The sequence below is a fragment of the Polyergus mexicanus genome, unplaced genomic scaffold (assembly GCF_030449975.1).
Source record: "Polyergus mexicanus isolate NDT 795.1 unplaced genomic scaffold, iyPolMexi1.0 SCAF_19, whole genome shotgun sequence".
Taxonomy (NCBI): Eukaryota; Metazoa; Arthropoda; class Insecta; order Hymenoptera; family Formicidae; genus Polyergus; species Polyergus mexicanus.
Window position 1 is genome coordinate 3,070,925 of NW_027223339.1, and position 26,149 is coordinate 3,097,073.

A 26,149-nucleotide genomic window follows, 5' to 3' on the forward strand; every position below is an offset into this window, starting at 1 on the left:
CGTCACGGAATTTTTTAATCAGTGAACACGTGCGCGCTCCAAATGTACAAGCTACTTTCGATTATTATCATCGACGATCAGCAAGTCGTAATCAAACAAGGTATAGGCCACCTGTTCATATTTAAGTCCCGGCGCTAATAAACGTTCAGGTTCGGGTTAGCCGCTCGGGCTTGGCGAGATCCTGGGGTCTCTCACTTTTTCCTCGAGGTAGGTCGATATATTACGTCCACTTAGAAAACACCGGGCATCGTTGGTGTGAACATAAATGTTTAGCATCCTTCTACACAGCGGCGTGAAGCAAAGGGATATGGTGGGAATATCGAAGGTAGAGTTATCGAACACGGTGTTAAAACTCGGCACGGGTCCGAGATACGGAGCGTAGAAAATGATCGGGTGCGAAGCGCGATAGCGAAACACACAATTGTTTTTTAACATCAGCGCGAAAAAGCCAGACTAATACCCGTATTCAGTCCGTCCTTGAGGAATAAGGATTCCTTGTTCCTCGTTCCACGTTTCATAAACTTTCCTTGACCGAACAAGGAATCTTATTGGCTCCCTTATCTCAAGGAAGGTCACGAGCTTCCTTGAGGAGTGATGCAATCTTTTTAGCAGACGATACGCAGAATATAACCAAATATAACCTCCAAAAGTTAGTTTCGTTACATTTGTGGTTTTGTGGTTATTTGTTGTCGCGCTCTCAAACTTTTGATATAAAAGAGATACAAAAATTAAAAGATAAGACAAGCGATCATTAAATTATAAAACATCTTTTTATAATTAAAAATGATACGCACAAAAGTGGTCACGAATTTATTTAATTACATAGAATGGCCATAGAAATATCGAGTAATTATTCAATCGCCCACACTATTATCTTCCATTTTAAACTCATAAATGCATAAGATAAAAGGACTCACTCATAGTCTGAAGAAATGTGTTAAAAATGCAGAAGAATAATATATTGCAACGATTTGATTAGGCGTATTGGAAATTCCGTTTTCTCTGAAATCCATAGGGAAAAAAAAAGGATAAGGCAGCTACGACTTGATAAGTATCTAATACCCGTATTCATAGTCCGTCCTAGAGGAATAAGGATTCCTTGTTCCTCGTTCCACGTTTCATAAACTTTCCTTGACCGAACAAGGAATCTTATTGGCTCCCTTATCTCAAGGAAGGTCACGAGCTTCCTTGAGGAATGGATGCGACCTTTTTAGCAGACGATACGCAGAATATAACCAAATATAACCTCCAAAAGTTAGTTTCGTTACATTTCAATCTGTGGTTTTGTGGTTATTTGTTGTCGCGCTCTCAAACTGAAAGTGTATAAAGGAAAAAGGGATAATGAACAATGAATTTTTAAATGATTCTGATGGATTTGAAGACGAAAATCCAGAGAATCGGATTCTGTGGCGGATTCCGAAAAGATACATTCGCGATTGGGAAAATCCCGTGGAATTTTTTGAAGATACGAAAAAGTTTTCATATGTATTATATGAAATTAGTTGCAGGCAGCATAAAACGGTGCTGCCTCCAGTCGGTCACTAAAAATCCCTAAAATATTCCTTCCTTCTGAAAGGGAGACTCGAGGTCCATCTATGAAACAAGGTGGCCTTGCAGATTCAAGGAATCCTTCATGGAGGCTTCCTCCGTCCTTAAAATAAGGAAGGACTATGAATGCGGGTATTAGATGAAAAAAATACATCTAATAAACCTGTATGATGCATTATCGCGTACGCGGCGATTGAATCGATCGAGTCGTTCGGCAATAAGCTCATTATCCTCTAATGGTTAAGAATAAAGGTACACGTAATAAAGATAAAGTATATAATGTAACGGGAGATGATGTAAAAATATGAAGACGCACAAAGTGTCGATCGATAAAATTTCGTCAATTATTATGAATTATCGTTCGTTGCCGATCATTTTTATGTGAAAATATGATTATCGTCTTCGAAAGTAATGTAAATTTGACAATCTCATACCGCGTTAATTCATATTAGCGTCGTATAAATTATAGTAGACATTCCTAAAGCAAATTTAATTATTTACGAAAAGAGAGAAAATAAATATTGGGAAAATTTTTGAAATATTTTTATAGATATAAGCTTGTATGTGTATGTGTGTGTAAATAATTCATCGTCGAAATGACAATTTGTACAATACCAAATAATTTGACAGAAAAAAGACAAATTATAAAAATTACCTATTAAATAAAGATATGCAGATTTGTCATTTGACCGCAAGATTAAACGAAACATGTAACACGGACGTATATGGATAAATTTCCTCTAATAACGTATTATTTGTCAAACCAATTCAACAAGCAAATATGCTCGGCTGTTTTATAAATTGCGCTGAGTGGCATGTGAATTGAATACCGTCATATAAAGGGATAAGCATGATTAATATAGGCATGAATGTCATATATTTCCTCGGGAATACTTTCGTAGTAAAATGATATTAGTCGCTATGTAATAATATTTCACAAGAATACGCACATACAGTCTTTAACGTGAAATTTATATTTCTCTATAAAATAATATTTTTTTATTTCTATTGCTATTTTTTGCGATTTATATGTACATTAATCAGCTAAAAATCTGCTAAACATTTGCACGATAAATTTAAAAGATTTGTAATAGGCAACGAAACGTACTTTAGGTTCCATACGTCAGCATGAATATTTAAAGTCTGGCAGTCTACTAATTTAAAACAAAATTCCTCAAGATGTTAATCAGCGCATGCTGTCATTTTAACTTCATCCTCCTATAAGCCATTTGAACCAAAAATAGCATGTGCTAATCGCAATATAATTACGTTATTATTGCCTCACTAATACAAGCGAAGGCTCGCAATGAATTTCAATGAACCAGAAACAGAATGCGGAATATTAGCCAATTGGAATTATTGGAATTATTTCACTGAAGTTACTTGAAATTCCAGCTCTGTGGGTCAACCGCAGAGTGCAAAATTGTTATCCATACTTCTGTACACTAATTATAAATGGCTATCAAAAATTCTCATTTGATAATTTATGCTAATGCAATTTATAATGAACATACGTGTAATGTTGAATTTATAACAGAAGGCCCTCTCGCCGCTATTACTCCCAAATATCTTACTTAATATTTATAAAATCGATAATCATACTCAGATTGTGATCAGAAATTTAAATAAATGAAATTTGAAGTATTTAAGAGCTGCATAAAATAATTTCCATATTTTCTTTATAACATTTTGAGATATATATCATATTTATATTTTATTATTATAATCCCATTAAATATATAAGTCGCTAAAATATTCGCTGAATTACACAAATTCTCCAATCAGAAATTGTTCAATATATGGCATTTATATTGATTATGTGCTATACATTCGAGGTAAAAGTTCTATAACACGTTGAATTTTAATATAAAATATTAAAAAAAAATTAATTTTTTTTTGATTTAGTAGGAAAATTCAATTTAAAAGAAATTAATTGTTTGACAACAATTCGTACCAAGATTATGAAAAATATATTTCTGAAATAGAAAAAAAAAATAAATATGTAATATCAAAGTTCAATGCAAACGCTCTTGATAAACCGCTGTATAAGAGCAGAAAAAGACAGATGAATTTTTTTCTAAGTTAAGTTCATAAAACTTTTACAAAAATCACAAATAGTAAGTTACAATGCACAGCGTGTGTTAAATTATGTAAAACAGAACATCGATGTGAATGAAATTACAAATTAATATAAAAATTAATACGAAGTAATCACAAAAGAGCAACGAGATAGAAAAGGAAAAATATCCGCTATTTTCCATGCTGTCCGATTGTAGAAAGTAAAAATTTGGGATAATAAAGCTTAAAATTTAATCAATTTTATTTCTTTAAATATTTTCTGGACCATCCAGAAATTTTATTACAAGACTGCGCGTACTTTCTTATGTTGAAAACTCACTTTAATATCAGCACATATACGAACGTTGCGCTTTCATTAAAAAGTCGATGCGAAATTATCGATTCAACCGCGTTTCTCGAATTAATCTCCGTAACGCGGAGAGCAACTTTGTCCGCTCGATTTCATTTTTTTTTTTTTCTCTCCACCGCTTGAGCTTGATCGACGAGTCATTCCCTGTCTTTGATCTTTCGATCACGAATCGTAATTATCACATACCCGGATCGTTATGGAATTTATCAGTGAGAACACGCCCTACTGGAACATTACGTAACGGTGCAGCACCGAGAGGCCCCCACGATTTCTTACAGGAACAGGCACTTTAAGTAGTCCGTTAGTTGTGCGTCACACGTGTACGCACGTGTCGCTCGTTGTACCACCCACATTTGCTAACATTTTCCCGGTGTCTTGTTACGACCACTCGAATAGCTTACAACATGGCAATATTTTCTCCTTTAATGAAATCGAATAAATATCCCTCTATGGTGGGCGATTTAATAATTTATCAATTTTGCTTATCTATATAAGCACAGGCAAAGTACAATACATACGCATGTATAATTCTTGAGAAAACGAAATCAAGACTACGCTTTCTTATCTTTACGCGTTATAATCGTTCAAGTATTTATGCCGCTCTTCAATATTACCGCTTTTACGAAGTTGCAAAAATATCGCGCACGCACGTAAATATTCTTCATATAAGGTGATTTAATATTTAATGATATCGTGTATGAAAAATGGAATACCCATGTGTCATTTCTGAATGTGTCATTTCGCTCATTTTCGCCTAATGAAAATATCTGACAAACCTTTAAAAATATCTAAGGATCTTCGAGTCTCTCGCTTAACTCGCTCTCGATAAAAATTCGTAATTAAAAAAGATTCGAGAGATTAATCGATGAGCCGTTTTGGAGAAACTTTACATTATTTTCGTTTGATCTGAATGATATCACGCGGGAGTAATATTACACGAATCAATTATCAATGTATTATTAACCGTCTCAAGGTAATCTCTTGGAAATCGCGCCGTTCTTATTAAAACATCGTAGAACGAAAACATCAGCATGTCTCTCGAAAAATATTTTTGATCCTTCTTTATCCTACATTCATATTTCTTAGTCCAATACATAACTACTTGTCTTAGCAGTACAACTTAAATCGGTAATAAAAATACTACTTAATATACAGAGTGATCCCGAACGTTGTAGTCAGACTTTGAGATCTTATTGGAAATTTAATTCTGAACAAAAAGTTTCCTATAAACATGGGTCGAAAAATGCTTTCTTAAGAAGTTATCGCTCAAAAACTTCGGAAATCGTGATTATTTTACACATTTTTCCAAATATCATGGAAAATATACGTCTTTTAACAAAAAGTACCGATACAAAAGTTGTAGAAAATTAAATTATCTTTCAAATGAGATGAAAATGATTGTTGTACGTGCCATAGATTTTGATATAAACAGTTTCAAACATAGAAAAAGTGCTTTTGTTACTTATTCTTAGATCAATTAAAATTGAATCAGGAAGAAATCTGTAAAGTAACTAGATCGGTCATTACTCGAAAGTGTATTGGAGCTAGGGGGGGACATTTTGAAAACAGTCAGTTGTTTCACGTCTTTATTCATTTCCTACTATTGCGTGCTATTTTAGTTTAAAAAAATTTATTTTATTTTCATAAAAGAAAAAGATTTTTATTTTTTATTTTTATCGTTTTTTTTTCAAGAAATTTATTAACTTTCATTTTCTTTTTATTTGATTTTCTTTTCACCTTTTGCTTTTCCTTTGCATCAGAGGTTTTTGAGCGATAACTTCTTAAGGAAGCATTTTTTGTTTATAGGAAATTTTTGTTCAGAATTAAATTTCCTATAAGATTTCAAATATCATATTTCTGACTGGAACGTTCGGGGCAACCCTGTATAACGGTAAGAATATTTACAAAATGTAACTAAACATATTACTTTAAAACTTAAAGATTCTTGGGGGGGGGGGGGGGAAACTAAATTTCTCAAACAGTTTTGATTGAAAATTCTTAAAAAATAATCCCCATTTTTTTCCATATAAAACATATCCAGCTATAAAACAATAGACATAAAATTGAACCAAGAATTAATTAATATTGTTTAACATGTCCGTTAACATTGTTTTCGTCTAACGCTACGGATAATGTTCGAACGATGATCATTCACCTTCATGCAAATTCTTTTTCCAAATTTTTAAAATCAAGAAAGTTTAGACTTAACGATAAAAAAGCTTCTCCACATCGTTGATAATAAGATGCAAATTGTAATATTGTTGTAATATATTATGTAATATAATATTGTTGTAATATAGTTTTAATATTGAAGGAACTCACGATGTAGGATCCCTAAAGCTATCATTATTGATGAAATAGACATTGGTATTTTATAGCAGTATGGATTATTCCAAATAAGTCTAGCCATATTTTATCGCGCCCGAGGCATTATGGTTGTTGTCTCGAGAAAGATTTCATAATATTACTATTATTATTATTACAGTATCTGATTAGAAATTCCTGTTTATTCTCTTCAGAGAGTAAAAAAGTATTATGCACGTCTAATGAAATAATAACAGAACATTTTTCTTGAAAATATATTTTTCCTGTGCAATTTCAATATCTCATATTTTTCAATTGACTCATAAAAGTAAAAATTATCAGTCTTATTTTAATGACTTAAGAAACTCGAATAATATAAACTGACATTTCTACGTGTGTTTACTTCTATTGAATCAATTTTTTTGCGTTAAAAAATGGATTACCACAATTTTGGGCGGATTTACATAAAAATATATATCGATATATATTTTTATCTTTCTTCCTTCTTTCTAAAGAGAAAAATACTGATACTCAATCACCCGAATAAAACATCACTGTTATATTCCCATCAAACGGGACAAATTACGCGATGCAGCCTAACATGCGAGCGATTATAATTGACAAGAAATATTCGTCGATATTTATGGGAACTAGGCAATTATTTGTCGAAAATAAAGTCCTTTCTTGGCAATTTATTACAAAAAAATAAATTAAAATCGAGAATTGTCCTTTAGCAAAATTATTTATATATTTATATATTCTATTAGGATCATAAACTAAAAAAAAATTTTTTTTTCGTCGAGAATATGCATTAAAAATGACGCTGCGGATATCTGATAAAAAAAAAATTTTGAATAAGTTTTGCAGTGATAACTCAAATACAGAAACTCAAATCGACTTGAAAAAAAATAAAGCATATTCACAATATGTATAATTTCGGATTAAATCTCTAAAAGATATGTACAAACTTTAGTTTTTGAGAGAAAAAAAATCAAACAAGCGATTAAAATGGCGATTTTTTTTAAAAAGTTCGTCGAAAAACGGGTGTTTTTCTTCACTTTTTTTTTTTTTTTTTTTTTTTTTTTTTTTTTACTGAAGTTCGTACAGACTTTTTAGAGGTTCAGTCCGAAATTATACATATTGTGAACATGCTCAATTTTTTTCAACTTCTGTATTTAAGTTATCACTTATTTAAAAATCCTTTTCGATCAGCCATCTGCAGCGCCATTTTTATGCATATTCTTAAATAAATGAAAAAAAAAATTATAGTTTACGATAAACATTTTATTAAAGGACAATTCTCAATTTTAAGTAATTTTTTTTTTTTTGTAATAAATTTCCTAAAAGAAACTTCATTTTCGACAAATATTATTGCCTAGTCCCCTTAACCAGATTACCGCAGAGCGATGTACGAACCGATAAAGCGCGCGATTACTACCGTCAGATTGAAGTCGAAGAAGACGAAGAAGCTATCGAGATTGGTTGGACCATGAGAAGTCATCGAGGGGTTGGTGCGCGACGGCAACACTTGGCAAAGATTCAAACAGTGATTGCAAGGCTCTGTCTCAGCGGAGCGCGCCCGGAATATCTTCCTCACTTTCCTCGAACGATCTGGACCTTATTCCTTCTTCGGAGTGCGTCCAGTCTCATTCCCTTTTTTTGCGGTCTGTCCTGAACGGCTTGTAGTTGTGGCTCGGAGTGCATTGCCAGCGAAATGGTGAAATATTTGGTGGCGATTTATATCGCGAAAAAGCGCGCATCCCTGAAGCAGAGTCGTGCATTTGAATATTGCTTAAAAGGAGCGGTGAGAAGAATTCGGATGTATGGAAAAGATTAAAGAGCTTGCAAACAAATTGTCTGAGAGACGTTCTGTAGTAACGCATATGATGCAGGGGAGGATGATATAAAGATGTGGGTGAAAAAAAGAATTACTTAAAAACTTTACGTGTATAAAGAATTAAAAAAAAAAAAATTTAGATGAGAAAAATTGAGCAAAGAATTGAAATAATAATGCTCATGTATTTTTAAAGAATAACAGAACAAAAAATATTAAATCTTTTTCTAATAATAGCTCATCGTTAGCGCAAAAGTTTAAAATAAAGATTAATACTATATATATATATTTTTTTTTTTCTTTGTAATGCCGATTACATAATAAATTTTTCAGATCATCCACATGCGAGAGAATCACTCGCATTCAATGTAATATCATTTTATTATCAGCTTTTTTTTTATTAAAATTGTATCTTTTTAACAATGCGAACGATACTCGAGCCACACGCGGTACGAAATTTCTCGGTCTACGAGTCTGAGATGAAGTATATAATCTTTTTTTTCGTGAAGACGACCTAAACTATACCTGTGTTTAATTACTTCGGAACTTCGTGCGTTCCGAAGATCCCCGGCGGCGGCTGCGTAGCAGTATCTTCTTCTGAACGAAGTAGAAGTATGATCGAAATTTGTTTCGCGCGCGCCGGCCAGAGAGCTCGAGGAAGAGAATGAAAAAGAGAAAGAAGGAGATAAGCGGGTGAGGAGAGACGAGGAGATGGAAAAGGAGCGTGAAAGGATCACTGGGCGTGTCCAGACAGATCGAGTCGAAAACCCGCTGCTTTATTAAAGCGGCGGGGTCAATGGTGTTACACCGGCCACGATAAAGACACATTCCCTTTACTATTCGCGTCTTAAGCCCATATCGCGCGACGAAGAACTAGGTTCATTAAAAAACGACTGGAAGGATTTATGAAATTTTTTTACGAGGTACAAGATGAAATCATTCTCTGCTTTCTTCAAAGATATTGGGATAAATTCATATAAACGAAATATTCATATAAACAAAAAAAAGTTTTGCACAATTTAAATTAAAATACAACGAACATCATCTCAAATAAATGCATCAAAATTCTCATTCAAAAAGAAAAATTCTAAGAACTTAATACAGGGTGTAACAGAGCGCCGGTATCAGCAATTTTTTTTTCGAGGAAACAACGCATTTTCGTGAAAAATGTTTCGTGCAAAAGTTGTAGAGCTCCAAGTGGCGCATTATATAATAATATTAGTATGACCTTGAATAGCACCGTCAAGGTCATATAAAAATCACTTTGAATTTTTTTTAATGGAACCTCCTATTTTTCATTACATATTCTTCTAGCTTACCTCGAGAGCTTTCCAAAACACTATAATAAAGTATCTTTCTATTAAGTATTTTTTAAGTTATTTTATATTTTATAATCTGACATATTTTGATATAAAAAATTAAATATTTCGTAAAATATTCAATTTTCGATAATCTTACCGTAATACTTTTATGTACAGAATAATGAGACAAATCAATTAGTGCAAAAAAAAAATTGTTTAAAAAAATACATTGTAAATAATTTTCTTCAAAACAATTATTTTTTTATACTAATTGATTTGTCTCATTATTCTGTACATAAAAATATTACGGTAAGATTATCGAAAACTAAATATTTTACGAGATATTTAATTTTTCATATCAAAATATATGAGTTTAGAATATAAGATAATTCAAAAAGTACTTGATGAAAAAATACTTTAGTATAGTGTTTTGGAAAGCTCTCGAGATAAGCTACAAGAATACGTAATGAAAAATAGGGAGTTCCATTTAAAAAATTCAAAGTGATTTTTATATGACCTTGACGGTGCTATTCAAGGTCATACTAATATTATTATATAATGCGCCACTTGGAGCTCGACAACTTTTGCACGAAACATTTTTCACGAAAATGCGTTGTGTCCTTAAAAAAAAAAAAAAAAAAATGCTGATACGGGCTCTCTGTTACACCCTGTATATCAATATATTATATAAAAAATAAACAAATGTTATCATATTTAACACTTGCTTCATACTTATACTTGCACCATCCTAAAGCATATGTTACAAACTAAAAATTCAAAATTTTGCCTGGCAAGATCGATCGTAATGTCATTATATGTACATGCATACAAGAACATTAGGCGAATTGGAGAAGAGAGGACGGCTGCGAAGAAATTTCGCGAAACAAAAGTCAAACAAATCCGAATAAATATCAAACGTTAAAAAGGGGCTAAGGCGTTGCTTTATCAGCGCCATAAACATGGCGCTATATCGGCCTCGTACTACGGCGCTCCCTGTGTTCGCCGCTAATCAAATATCGCGATCTACATAATTTGTTTAGGAGCGGTCATAAATCATGGCCCCGCGCAAGTAGCTTATCTCGAGTGCTGATTCAGTGAAATTAGTATTACTGCGAAAACAGGCTCGCTCTTTCGTTTCTCTTCCCGTTATTCGCGTGCACGCGCGGAGAAGAAATTCTGTATCCCGATCGCTTACATCGCGGGATAACTCAGAAATGCGAATTGCGAAGCTGCTTGAAGACTATCCTCGAGATAATTCCTCAAACGCCAATTATTGAAGATATACATATTCCTCGCGCCCACTTGAGCTACACTGTCCTTAGCAACTTATTCAGCAAAGTTTCTTCACGAGCGATTATGATAAAAAAAATATCGTTGCTCAAATCACGGTATACAATAAATAAAACAATATGTACGATAAAATAGGTACATTATTATTTAATTATTTTTTGCACTTTTTACATGTCCACATATAAATCTGAGAAATAAGATTATTTGAAGAAATTTTGGTACACGAAACCGTGATTTTCATCAAAAATTAATACACGTTTGCGCTCAAATTTCTTGAGAAATATAATTATCAGAGAGAGAGAAAAGAGATAGCATAGAGTCGTGTCTATTTACACGTACGTATACTTACGTTATCTTTTAACAGAGTAAATCGCTTTAACGTCTTAACAGAAAATGTTATTAAGTGTTATATTGCAATGCGTGCAAGGATACAGAGGAATATTATCTCATTAATTTTCTTTCTATATAACTGACATTTATTTATTTCCAGAGAATTACATTATGTAATTATATAACATAAGTATATGCGTATGTAAAAAGAGAGAAAACGTAATTAAAATATAAGATAATAATATAGTATAACATAATATACTTGCATACATATGTCAGTATGATTAAGTTATATTTCTCTCTTACGTATCATGGTTTTAATTTGATTAATATCAAAATGGAAGTTGCAACATAAATTTAGATCTTTTCACATTTTCTAAAAAAATGTTTCTCTTATTAAAATAAAGGAAATAAGATATATATATATACATATATTGTGTGTGTGTGTGTGTGTGTGTGTGTGTGTGTGTGTGTGTGTGTGTGTGTGTGTACATAGGGTTTAACAGAGTGCCCGTATTAGCTGTTTTTTGAGGAAACAACGCATTTTCGTGAAAAATGTTTCATGCAAAAGTTGTAGAGCTCCAAGTGGCGCATTATATAATAATATTAGTATGACCTTGAATAGCACCGTCAAGGTCATATAAAAATCACTTTGAATTTTTTTAATGGAACTCCTCCCTATTTTTCATTACATATTCTTGTAGCTTACCTCGAGAGCTTTCCAAAACACTATAATAAAGTATCTTTCTATTAAGTATTTTTTAAGTTATTTTATATTTTATAATCTGACATATTTTGATATAAAAAATTAAATATTTCGTAAAATATCCAATTTTCGATAATCTTACCACAATACTTTTATGTACAGAATAATGAGACAATGTATATATGGATATGTGTGTGTGTGTGTGTGTGTGTGTGTGTGTGTGTACACACACACACACACACACACACAATATATCAATATATATTTTTTATGTAATATTCTAAGAAATATAAGAGAATGTGACAACGAGGCATCACCTTTTTTCCATAATTATTAATATCTTGCATAATAATTTTGCAATATTATTGTATGTGTTGCTCCACAAATATTAAATTATATCGCCAACCTTAGGAAAAGCCAATGGTTTTTGTAATTTGAAATGCGGATCAGAGAAACCATACCGACCATACGCTTGCTGAACTAAGTTTGATTTACAGTCTTTACCTTGTGAAAATCCGCTCTTCTCGGTTCAAGTCGCAATTTTGCGCGGCCAGACTCTTTTGATTTATAAGAAAAGCCGTCTGTGCCTGCTAAGTACATAACGTTGAAATGTTTTCTACAATGTTGTGCACAAAAAAAGCTACTGTTATCGATAGTTTTTATGAAAAGTAATGAATTAAAAAGCGGAAGAATCGAGGGAAGGAGTTAAACGTTTAAATAATAATGTTACAAATATGTTGTTTACAGACTGTTGTCAATTAACTTTTCAGCTAATCCTTTTCTGCCTACGATAGGAGAAACATATTATTAAATAATTATATTTAATACAAAAGGGCAAAGTATTTATTTTTTTTTTCTTTTACTGATTAAGTTAAAATTAAAAGTTGAGCATTTTAGAAATTTTTGTTATTAGATAATACTATTTTAAGCGGATGAGTAATTCATCTAAAATTTTACAACTTTACAATTTCAGTATCTTCAAAAAAATACCGTATGAATAATTATTGTATCTTTTCCATATTCATCTTCTGCGATTCTCATTTTACCATAATTTAAGTAATCGTAATTTAATTACTTGTCAGTTAATAGCTAAAAAAAATCAATATTTTTATAATTTCAATATTATTAATGTCTTGACACACACATTTTTGTTAAGAGAAGATTGATTGTACAAATTTGCATAATACATACACAAAATTCTCGTCGTGCGCGATATATCTATCAATAAACAATAAGCATGCTTGCATTGGTTTTACGCTCGGCAAATTGATGGCCATTTTATGAATAATCGTGATTTTCACGCTTCACGTATATTCACGTACGTTCGCGTACGAGACGAGGATATTGTCGACGTGTCACCGAAGTCAGAGAAAGGAGCGAAACCGTAGACTCTTCGTCGTTCTACTAAATAGAGAGAACATTCATCACATTTTATCGATATCGGTGTTGTGATCCAAAAAGAGCGCGTTTAAATTCGTATTATTTCCACCTGACACGATTTAAATTGTCAGGCAGAATAAATGTGAATAAAATTCTCCTCTAATGAAGAAAAAAGATTAAGGAATACCAAGTATATAAATATGAAACCGGAATTTGCCCATAGATGGCCCTAGCTGTCAATGTAGTTACCGTCAAACCGCGTCATTGGCGCCATTTTCTTGTTTTGACATCTGATAAAGATTTTCAACTCACAACAATACAAGTTTCATACAACAGCATGGTTTTTAATAGCGTTGAACATATCGAATTTTGTGCCTGAAAACTACGATTTGCGGACAGCATTGATTTTCTGTTACCATTTGAAGAAAACTGCTGCAGAATCGCATCGAATGCTTGTCGAAGCTTACGGTGAGCATGCTCTTGGTAAATCACAGTGCTTTGAGTGGTTTATAAAATTCAAAAGTGGCGATTTTGACGTGAGAAACGAAGAACGTGGAAGACCACCGAAAAAGTTTGAAGACAGCGAATTGCTGCTAAAACCTGACGAAACCGTTAATACTGAACGCTACCGACAACAAATGATCGATTTGAATCAAGCTTTGCGTGAAAAACGACCAGAATATCAAAAAAGGCAACACAAAATGATTTTGCTTCATGATAATGCACCATCACACGCAGCAAAACCTGTCAAGGAAACGATTGAGGCGTTTAGTTGGGAAATACTTTCGCATGCGGCTTACTCACCAGACTTGGCTCCATCCGATTACTACTTATTTGCATCGATGGGACACGCACTTGCCGAGCGGCGCTTCACTTCTTATGAAAATGTACGAAAATGGCTCGATGACTGGTTTGCCTCAAAGGAGCAACAGTTTTTTTTGGCGTAGCATCCACAAATTGTCAGAGAGATGGGAAAAATGTATAGCTAGCAATGGGCAATACTTTGAATAAAATATTTTTTATCATTTTCATACAATAAACGTGTATTTTCTATACAAAAATTCCGGTTTCATATTTATATACCTGATATATTAATTACTTCCATCATATCAATTAATTGTGTACATTAAGATTAAGATGTGGTAAAAAATACATTGAAGATATATTCAGAAACATTATTAATTATATAAAAAAGCCTTTTTAAGTGTATTTTAAGAAATATTGTATATATATATATATAACAAAAAAATAAGTTTATATAAAGCAAAAAAATAAAGAGATAAAAAGTAAGATTAATTTAAAAATAAATGATTGTTTTGTAATTAGCCTTGATTATATAAAAAAAACTGCTATAATAAATAAAGATTTTAAGAGGTAAATTACTTATATGAAATTTATCACTTTATTGACAATCAAAAACATCGATGCAAGAAGGAAGGGATTTTTTTACGAGCCGCGACGATGACAAGGCGATACATAAGAAAAAATATTCCGGAACAAGGCTGTTAAGCTTTATGAGTGCCTTTTTCCTTTGGCGTAAAGCATAAAAAGGATCGTTCGAATTTTAGAAATATACGAAGATATATTCCCCTCAAATAGCTCTGTAATAATTTTGCAGTTTGTCAGCTCCATTTCAATTTATCGCATCGTGCATCGAAGCAAACAAGAATTGCTACAGTTTAATTATTATATGACTTTCTGTAGGAAAAAATATTCTCGTATCGATCCACCCAGTTTCTAAAAAATGTGCCAAAAATGTATATTATTACGCATAGAGAGTGTTAAAAAGTTAAAGTGCAAATTGCAAGGGACGATGTTCGTAATATTTTAACGTTTGTAGTATAATAATAATGTCGGCCCCTCGTAAAGAAAGCGTCAAGGGAATTGAGTTTGGTTGGTGACATGATGAGACTACACGAGGAATAAATATTTCACGTTTGTCCTAAAATCCTTTTTCAAGCCGCTATTAATTACTAATGAAACTAATCACACACAAGACGTTCGTAAAGAGACAAATAAATTATTTCTCGGTGAATAAATAATTAATCTGCATTGTTTTATCAATCGACAAACATGTTATATATACAGGTTGTTGATAAAACAGATCAATATGTCAAATATTACACAATAATAGAAGCAAAAACTATTTTTGTTTCACGTTAATTAAGATGATACGATAATCTTGTAAATAAAAAATAAAATGAAATAAATCAAATGAATATCGACACCAGATACGTCAAAAAATATGCCACGATGATTGATGGTAGTGAGAAAGATGAATGTTATAAGAAAATCATACTTCTTAATAATAAGGTTTCGTGTGCAACCTCTCTATATGATGCGATTGGTCGTGTAAAGAAGTGAGCGGAAGGTTAATTGAACGCTCGTTATTCGAGTGCTTCGGAAGCACAGCGAATAAATATAACTTGAAGCCTCCGAGAGTTGAACGAGGTGACAGGATAAAGGAAGAAAGACACGACAGCTGGCGACGCACGGGATCCTTGCCTGACCTAACCCAACCCGATCAAAAATATTCTATAGGGTTCGACGTCTTTTCATGCACGAGACGCAAGTGTGCAGGATGGCCGCCGCGAAGGTAAAAGGTGGTACTCTTCCGAGGCGCAGCTGCCATTGGTAGCCATACTGTGAAAGCGTAACAGTTGCCCAAAAGACGTACCCTGCTCTGCTTTGCCTCCTCTGCTCTACCTTGCTCTAATTGGCCATTGTCGATCGACTTGCGCGGCTATGTCGCATTCACACCGAGGAAATCCAATTGTGTACGATCCACCGGGAGCTGGACACGCGAATCCCACAAAAGTCGAAGTCAGGTCAAAGGAACGAGGGAGATGTTGCATCATTCTACCGTCTCGACATTCATTGATGGTGTTAGTCGCAGCCAGACCGTTGATCATAATTAATCGAAGATGGCGGGTACATGAAGTAATTTCAATTACTCGTGACGTATAACGCGGAAAGAAGATTTCTCGCTTGATTAATGACGCTATTGCGTGAAAGATGTGCGTTTGAACGCTTCGGGATTCGATCGCGTCGTTCGTTGCCGGACCCGCGCGAATTATTGTAACTGTGAACGTAGCTTCATAAGTTCGCGATTCTGCGAAAAACGCCGGCAAAGTAACAGGTGAACCTACAACAAACTTCGGCGAAAACCGGATCTCTTTCTCTCCTTTCTGCATCAAATTCACGCGCGTCTCGAAACGAGAATTATTCATATGTAAAAGTTTATTTAGAATTACGCGATCATAATTATATATGATTATAATATTTTTTTTGTTATATCAAAATTAATCGTATCACTGAATATATGAATATCAAAATTACAGCTCTTACGACTATAATTTTAATATAAAATGTCAGAAAAAACCTGAAAAAGTTTTGAATCTCTGAACACAAAAGTTTAAATAGGTAAATAATTTTGGCAAAGTTACAATTGTAGATCGTAAGCCACAAAATTAAAAAGAGTATTAAATTATCCGAATTCAATTTTACATAAGCACGTAAACTGTAAAATCTGTAGCTTTATACATATAAATTAAATATCATTTGAATGGCAAAGATAATAATTGCATAAGTTACATTCCAAACGAAAGAAAAGAAAATTATTCTTAACATCTATTTGGATATTGTATATTTAACTTCTTTTCCATTGCGCACAGATAGCTAATTTTTATTAAGTATCAGATGACGCAGAAATTCATTATTTGTTTTGTCCTAAATATCCTACGGCATTAATCTGTATCTATATTTTATTACATATAATAAGCATGATGAATAAAGATTTAAAGTGACTCTCCACTGTCCTACCATTTTATAGTTATATTACAATACATTTACATTCTGCTGACGTATGCTATCAGCTGATTGCTTAAACAAGATAATACTGAAAGCTCTTTTATAATAAATCAAATGCCAAAGTCGAGACAATTTAAATAAATTTCAAAACAAACTAAAAAAGATTTTAATTATAAATAAAAAAAATTTTTAATAAGAAGAAAATTATAAATTAATAAAATGCCAAAGTTGACGCATTATGGAATGGCGAAATGCATTAATACGAGAAAATATTTTGCAATTAGAAAGTGTATCTATTAAAAGAGCTAAATATAATAAAAATTATTCTATTATAGAAAATTGATCGGTTACTTATTAAAAATTTGTTAATCAATTATCATCATTTAAACCAAAATTCTAATTTGTCATAGATGATCTTGGATATGAGTGTGTCTTTCATATATTGACATTTAATATTTTCAGACTTCTTGGAGAAAAAATAATCTCTCAAGGAACGTTTTAATTACTATGAAAAATTCCAGAAATTTCATTTGGAATTATTTAATTTTAAGACATGTTTAAAATATCTTTTCATATCCTACAGATTCATCTTTAGGCAAAGGAAATTTACTGACAAGATTTTAAACACTTAGAAATTATGAACGTCATTAATATTAGCATAAGCACTGCTCGTAATGGCAGAATTCAATTTATCTGCAACATCATTGCATCGATCAATTAATTAATTATTCAATTCCGGGAACAATAGCGCGTGGCATTAATTAGTTCACAGACTTTATTTATATCAGAGCCAAGATCCGTTCCAAGCTGTTCGCCAAAATTAAACCAGAATTTTATAAATCGATTGTGTAATATAACATTCTCTTCGATATTCCATTCAGATAACGCTGAGCGAATTGCAAGTGTCATATTAAAGCTGTATGGTTTAAGAAGAAAGCGTTCATTAATTAATAATAATAATAATAATAATAAAAAAAAAAAAACTCAAATATATTGGATATTCGACAAGATGGCTATGAACGCAAAATCGATTCAGGTGTTAACTCGTCGTTATCTGTTACTCTCTGAATTTTATCAATTCATTTTCGAATTAAATTTCACAATGCTATGGGCTAGCACAGCTGAACGTATCTTCCAAAATTTCCATAATTTCTTGTATTACGTAACGCAAAGGGAATTCGATAGATTTACTACATTTCTGGAAGATTTTTCCTTCAATGAAAAATATCTTTGCCGCAATAATCGATTCAATTTTTATTATCGAAGTAAGATGCATATCAAACCGATACCGAAGCGAGCTTTAACTTCATTCCGTTATCGAAAGTAGGTCAGAATTTTATCGCGGCGCGAGGAAGTATGATTTCATTAGCTCGGAACGTTTTTGAGACTTTACGATCGTCGCCTTGAGACTTAATTGCACAGCGTTGGAAAATGCTAATGAATTCAATGAATTAATTTAATGCCTATATATGCGTCAGGGATACCGCCGACTACCTGATTAATGTACGCTTCTTCTGATTTTTAAACGTAATGTGACAAGTGGCATTACAACAACCGCCGAATGTCGAGTAACTCTGTCGTAATGACAGAGCCGGCCACGTGGCGAATTTCGGTTGAACTTCGCTAATCATAATCAAGCCGCGTTCCGATAATACTGAAAATCTATACGTGTACGGTGACGTAAATTATAGATTTTCAGTACTGGCAGTGAATATAGGAACACAGCCTTAAATGCTTGGTATCACAGATACCAAGAACAAATCGTCTTTATATTTTTGACACGCAGCGATAAATAATATTATTTATCAGTCAAAAATACGATGCAGATTCGATATTCATTCTATTTCAGATAGATCTCTGTCGATTTCATTTTAAATATCTGTTTTATATAAAAAGCGAGATAAAAAGTTTGAAACTAATCAATACATTTTTAATTGTATTCTACAAAACACGATGTGAAAGCATCGATCTACCACATTAATCTACGCGATTAATTTTAATATTATATAATATTCGTGTAATATATAATTTTCTTGCTTTTTGATATTTAAATTTGTCTAATCAATAATCCCGGCGTCAGTAATTACAATTAGATCTTACCTTATGACTTTCCGCCTGTTGTTAGGATGCAATTGGCGCGCCATCTCCGGATCGATCTCCATCAGTCTTCGATGTAGTTCCTCGTTGCTATCATCGCATAATCTCGCGTCGAATTTCAACTTCTTCATCGGTGCCGCTTCATTATCATCGTCATCGCCATTCTGTTCATCGACCCGCATGTTATATCGATCATCCGATCTGTTCTCGATAGATGCGCTCGGATCGGTCGCGCTTGAATCGGCTTGCATTGACGGATCTTTCGGATCGGCTATAAGGATCTCCCATAGTAGAGATTCTATGTAATAGTTTGTACCCCCGACGACAACGGGCAGTTTCCTCCTGGCCACCAGGTTGTCTATCTATACCGATAGGAAAAGGAACAGAGTACAACCGAGCGATTCGCGCGAGAGACCGTGGCTAATGATCGTATCAAGGTCTTCGCGAGGATCAGGGGCGTTCCAATTGGCTTCATCCAAGATCTTTATTTTACGAAGTCAATTTCGCGCGCGCAAACCGAGCTACGAATCCATCGTGATTGTAAAGTCGCGCGTGAAACGTCCAATCGCAATTACAATCCTTAATATCCAATAATAAGTTGAATGTGCAGATCGAAACAAGGAGAAGAAAAAAAGTATCACTTTCATTATGTACGATTCATTAAGCATTCGTTGTACGTTTCTCATTAACACGACCTGAGAAGGATGACTCGCTCATTAATAATTTTATCTGCTTACGATAATCACGATATACAAATTCCCTATTCATATTATTTTCCGAAAGATGTTACGATTAGCATATACGAAGGCATCCGTGCTCATTAAACTAGGTACAAAGCACATTAATAAATGCAAATTATTATGGTAATTATTATTATCGCGTTGAATTAAATTTTCAGTTATCTTATCAAATTCACGTGTCAGTAAACTCTGAATTATACTTCAGATATTTACTAATTATAACCGGTTGTAATCGATGTAACCGATGAAATACGATCATCCTCATTGTTCTAGTAATATGTTAGGATAGCTGCCGCGTTAAACATCGATTATCTCTGAAAAGTGAAAAAAAAAACAAAAACAAAAACGATATGAAAATTACAATCGGTAAGGCCATGTCTCTGAAGTCTATTACGGAGAAATTGGTCAGCGGATCCATGACGTCCAGCATGTGATGTGGTGCCGCCTGTCTTTCCGCCGGGGTTACTTTCGCAGTAACAATGTCCAGACTTTTGTACACCTGCGGGCCAGGATAATTGCCGTAATTAAAAAGAATATAATGAGAAACCGGCGGGATTGTTCGTTACAAGTACGTAATGAAATAGCAAGTAACGACAGAAAATAACGCATGAATAGAAAATTATGACAAATCAAATAATTTCTTTAATTGCGACGCTTGTGTAATTCACGGCCAGAAATAAATGCGCCGAATAATGCAGGCGCGACCGCTACCCAGCGAAATCGTCAGATTAAATCAGAGTCAAAGTCTGCATCACGAAAGTGGAGAAGTGGAACGAGAAATTTTATCAAGCTTCCGATAAAATTCTGAATTAACAAATTAACACGATTCATTTATTAGCTCCATTTATAATATTTTATCGACTTCTCGATTTAGACATTTAATAATACAAATGATGTCGCTCAAATATCGTTCATGAGTTTCATCAAAGATTTATGTAAACTTGGCATTCTACTTTTAATAAATAAAGTTTTCAATATATGAAACGACAGTATTTTATTTGTAGTAACAATATTTTCGTTTGTAGTTCAAGTCGTGAAAAATAAAGAATTTTTACAAAATAATTGTCACCCGACTTTAAGATTAAAAAAAAAAAAAAAAAAAAAAAAAACACAACGTTAACATGTTCTTGAGTCAGAATCGTTTGTAGTAATTTTCCTTTCATTTGTAGTTGAATAGTTCAAAAGTTACAACATCTTTACAATAAATAAATAACATAACTTTGTCAATTTTAAAGATATTTCAAATTCGCAAAAATATTATAGACAAAAAAGAGAGAGAGAGAGAGAGAGAGAGAGAGAAAACAAAAAAACGAAAAATACAATTATTACAAACTATAAACGATTCTAAAACACTTGGCGCAAGCGGATTCGAGATATCTTTAAAATTGACGAAATTACTCATTTGTTGTAAATATGTTACAACTTTTAAACTATTCAACTACAAGTGAAAGAAAAATCACTACAGATAACTGCAAACAATTCTAAGTCAAGATATATCAACGATTATTTTTTATCTTAAAGTCGGGTGACAGTAATTTTTTAAAAATTCTCCATTTTTATGACATAAATTACAAAGAAAAATATTGTTACTGCAAACAAAATACTATCATTTTATACATATAATGAAAACTTTATTTATTAAAAGTAGAGTGCCAAATTTATATAGATTTATCTGAAAGCCATTATTTTAGTGTAAAATAATCTTATAAATACCATCATGCTTTTTCGATTTTTTCGACGCGTACAAAATTGTTATAATCTTTCGACGTACAACGATTGAATATAATTGGATATCATTTTTCAGAGTCAAATGTTACAAGCTGGTTTATCTTACACGAGGTGACATCAGAACAGTTTAGTATAATACAGTGCTAATAAGATTAAGTACTAGTAACACAGTTCTCGATGATTCGAATAAAGAACTATGTCGGCATTCTTTATTACAATATTTATCAAATTTGTATTTACAAGCGAATTCATGGGTGGGCAATAATTTCCAAGAAAGAACAAAATATATATGTAAGTTCGAGGTCATTGTACGCGTGAATCAGAATGACTCCCACGGAGAGAAAAATTTTATGTTGAAGTGAAAAGAAGTTCCTATATTAGTATTGCGAGAAAAATATAAGTAAATTATGTATATTTTTAACGAAGCCATTTTTAAAATAGTGATGATTATAAACACGATTAGTGCGAAAGCGACAATATCTTCCTGTTTATTTATTGATCCCTCAATACTCAATATAGTCTTTAAAAAATTTGCCAAATTTACTTTTCTATTTATGATATCAATAAAATTCAATCAATTTATTTTTCAAGCAGTGTCTTAAAATGATATATTGTCTAACCTCAATTGTTGAGACAAATTTTCTATCTGCAAATCAGCTATACCGCAAATTCTGTAACTATATGTGTAGAATTCTTTATGTATATTTATCGCTGAACATATACAGGGTGTCCCATTTTAAAGGACCCACTCAAATATCTCAGAAACACTGCGTTAAATCGAAAAATGTTTCAAACAAAAGTTGTGTGGCTTCAAGGGGGCCATAAGATGGTGACAATTATTTGACCTTGGAAAATCATTTGAAGATCATGTGAAGGTCAACTTTAAAATCTTAAATAGAAACCCCCATTTTTTATTTAGTATTCTTGTAGCTGACATCGAGAGCTTTTCGAAACACTATAATAAAGTATTTTTTTATTAAGTACTTTTTGAGTTATTTTATATTTTAATCTGACATATTTTGATATAAAAAATTAAATATCTCGTAAAATATTTAATTTTTGATAATCTTACCGTAATACTTCTATGTACAGAATAATGAGACAAATCAATTAGTATATAAAAAAAAATTGTTTTTAAGAAAATTATTTACAATGTATTTTTTTAAACAATTATTTGTTTTTCTTTGCACTAATTAATTTGTCTCATTATTCTGTACATAGAAGTATTACGGTAAAATGATCGAAAACTGAATATTTTACGAAATATTTTATTTTTTATATCAAAATATGTCAGATTAAAATATAAAATAACTCAAAAAGTACTTAATAAAAAAATACTTTATTATATAGTTTTGGAAAGCTCTCGATGTCAGCTACAAGAGTACTAAATAAAAAATGGGGGTTTCCATTTAAGATTTTAAAGTTGACCTTCACATGACCTTCAAATGATTTTCCAAGGTCAAATCATTGTCACCATCTTATGGCCCCCTTGAAGCCACACAACTTTTGTTTGAAACATTTTTCGATTTAATGCAGTTTCTGAGATATTTGAGCGGGTCCTTTAAAATGGGACACCCTGTATATATATTAATTGGATAATGGTTTACTAGATTTTTCTAAAATGAATCAAAACTATATCGTGTCGTTGAAACATACTTAAAATGCACAATTAAAAAATATGAAGGCGATTGTGTGTCTTAACCCTCCTTTCACCTCGCTCGAACGGGTTTCGATTAAAGAAATCTTGTACATTTGCTTCTGCAACGATGGAACGTCAAGAAGAAAAATGATACAGTGACATAATATATGTATGAAGTATCGGCAAAGTTTTCGAGGACAGTGATCGGCTACCGATCGAGAACAGCTGCTGCTCGAAATTCACTAAGTCCTGCTGAGACTTGGTGTTGGTTGCAAAAACCAGAAGCCAATGTGAAGGTGCCAGTATAAGATAGATTATTACTTAATAACGAATTAATTAATAATAATTATGATTCAACCATATACAATTCAAAAAATAGTCCATTGTCAGCAGATAATAATTATGTCTTGCAGCGAAAGTAAATATAAAATTTAAAAAAAAAATGGAACTGCGCATTTTCAATATGTAAATAAATCTATGATCGAGTTATTTGTACGAATTAAATTTTAGAAAAATTTGTTTCATTATTTTATGACAGTAAGATTAATGTGTGTGTGATATTCCAAAAATATCTTTGAACCGATTTCGGCGATCTAATTGATAATCGATCAATTAGCAGTCTCTCGCATCGATATTTCTGTATTTTGGAGAAAACGTATTCTGTGGAATAATTATATTCTTTTCTTTTAATTCAAGAAGAACCGAGTACGTGTCAAGTACGTGCTTGGAAGATCAATAGAACTTTCAATCACTTTCCTACTTCATTAAACGCCCGGTTATACCGAACGAAGTTCCATCGGCGCTGCGTGACTCGCTTACGCAATGGCAAAGGTATAAAAGGAAAGGAAGCGAAAGAACGATTGTAGGACTTGTATAACACATACTCGAAGTAAAAACGGAATCAGTCACGTGCTAACACATTCTACCTCTAAGAAATCATTCTCCAACATACTAAGACTCCCCAATAAAAATTCCTTAATTATTTGATGCGCCCAATGGCATTTTTTGCTAACCAGTCCAATTATTGATTGATAAATTATATCGGGTCTTACCATATAAAAACTTATAATTATCGATTCTATCGATCATTTTATAAGCAAATTAGCTCCGCACACATATCAATACGATCTTGTCCGAGTTATGTGAAGTTTAAAGCCCCGCAGGTGGTAGTAATATCAAAATATTTAAATCGCTCAAGGAGGTCAACGAATATTATTTCTATAAGCACTGTGAAATTCACGATATACATTTATAGCTAAGTACTGGCTGCCGTGCAGACGACAATTAACTTGACGAATTATTAAATACTAAATCTTTTAAAGACGCACACTCTTTCGAAATAGAAAAAAAAGTTTTCGACTTCGATGGAGTGAGAAATCTATCGATTTCGTGAAGAGTTTAATCGGCATACCTAGCAATCCGTTAGATGCGTGATGCGTTCGATGAAACAGGTTTCTACGGTTCCGGTACACGTTGAGATATCTTGAATGGTTACGTTTGTAACCTTCATTAGCCTTCATTCATCAGCCGCTTGTAAGACAAACTACTTTATGTTCAGTGGTTAAAGAATCGAATAAATATGGTATCGATATTTAAGCAATCGAAGGACCGTTTGAAACAAATATCCTTGCAACTAATAAAACTCTTGCGCACATTAATAATTAAATTATTAATAGAAATAAAGCAATATATGTATTTGTGCATAAATTGTTGTTTCATATGTTCAATATGTTTAAAAAAAAAAAAAAAAAAAAAAAAAAAAAAAAAAAAAACTTAATTTACGTGTGCAATATATACACGAAAACATAACTAATTCTAATTAGAAAGAAAAAGTAAAGATTTTTTTTACATAAAAATTCCTGATTAATGTAATAATATTTTTAAACTAATATATTTTTAATATTTTAATTAATAGTATAAAAAGAAATATAATCCATGATTTTTTTTAAAAGAGAAACTTATAAATAAATTGTGTATCCTCAATATTCAGAAAATATAATTTGTTGATAGTTCAATAATAACAAAGGCTAATAAGAGCCAAATACATTAAGTAGCCGCAAGACAAGAAACAAATAAAATGATAAATTAATTATAAACGCTGTTATATGCGTTATGTGGGCGTAAATTAAAAGATAAAATTATAAATTAATTATAGGCGCTGTTTTATTAGACGTTTCGGTCCACTTCGGAAAAACTTCGGTAACCGTATAACTGAAAAAAAATACAAATATGCGAATAGATTACGATTACGCATCTGCCTCTTATTAGCCTTTTTTATTATTGATTTTGATCTATTTAGAACCTTGTTATATTGTATTATTGTTGATAATTATTGCATAATAAAAAATGTACGTGTCGCAAAAACGCTAATAGTTTACTCAATTTTTTGTCGCACTACAATTGTTGACATTTTATTTCAAAAGTGGCCGCAAATAAATATAAATGCTCGATTTAAACATTGATTAGCATCACATTCACTATTTTTGCCAAAGTTATTATTTTTAATTCAACACATATTTGGTAGCAGCGTCTTCCCTCACACATTCTGTCAAAGAGATAAGTGTAAAGAAGAAAGAGTGACAGATCTTGAATAACACGATACAGACACGATATCAGCAAAATTCAATGGCAAGAACCAAACGACTATTTCCTTTCATCGACAAAATTAGCGGCCATCAAATCTTGCTTATATTTCGTACTTTTTACATTTTACGTAATATCATGCTGTTAGAACGACACTGCAGTACTATAAAATGTAATAAAATGCTATATATATTGTATATACACAAGTTTATTATTTCAGCCTAATTTTAAATATTAAGACCAGGGTTGGGAAAGTTACTTTATAAAAGTAACTCGTTACCGTTACCGTTAGTTTTTCTAAAAAGTAACTCGTTACCGTTACTCGTTACTAATTTTAAAAAGTAACTCGTTACCGTTACAGTTATTAAAAAGTAACGAGTCGTTACAATTTCCGTTACTTTTTTACAATACAAACTAATAAATTATTTTGC

The 26,149-nt window shown here is 32.2% G+C and overlaps 1 protein-coding gene across 1 annotated transcript in view; it reads right to left on the reverse strand.

Moving 5' to 3' along the window:
* Positions 1-21,487, reverse strand: part of LOC138941603 (tRNA dimethylallyltransferase) — an 84,622-nt gene extending 63,135 nt beyond the window's left edge. Inside the window, exons 1-3 of the mRNA XM_070311432.1 lie at positions 21,482-21,487; positions 20,130-20,267; positions 19,032-19,390 (exon numbers count right to left, since the gene is read on the reverse strand). Coding sequence (XP_070167533.1) covers positions 19,032-19,390; positions 20,130-20,267; positions 21,482-21,487 — 503 coding nt within the window. The remainder of the gene's footprint in view (positions 1-19,031; positions 19,391-20,129; positions 20,268-21,481) is intronic.
* Positions 21,488-26,149: the final 4,662 nt, after the last annotated feature.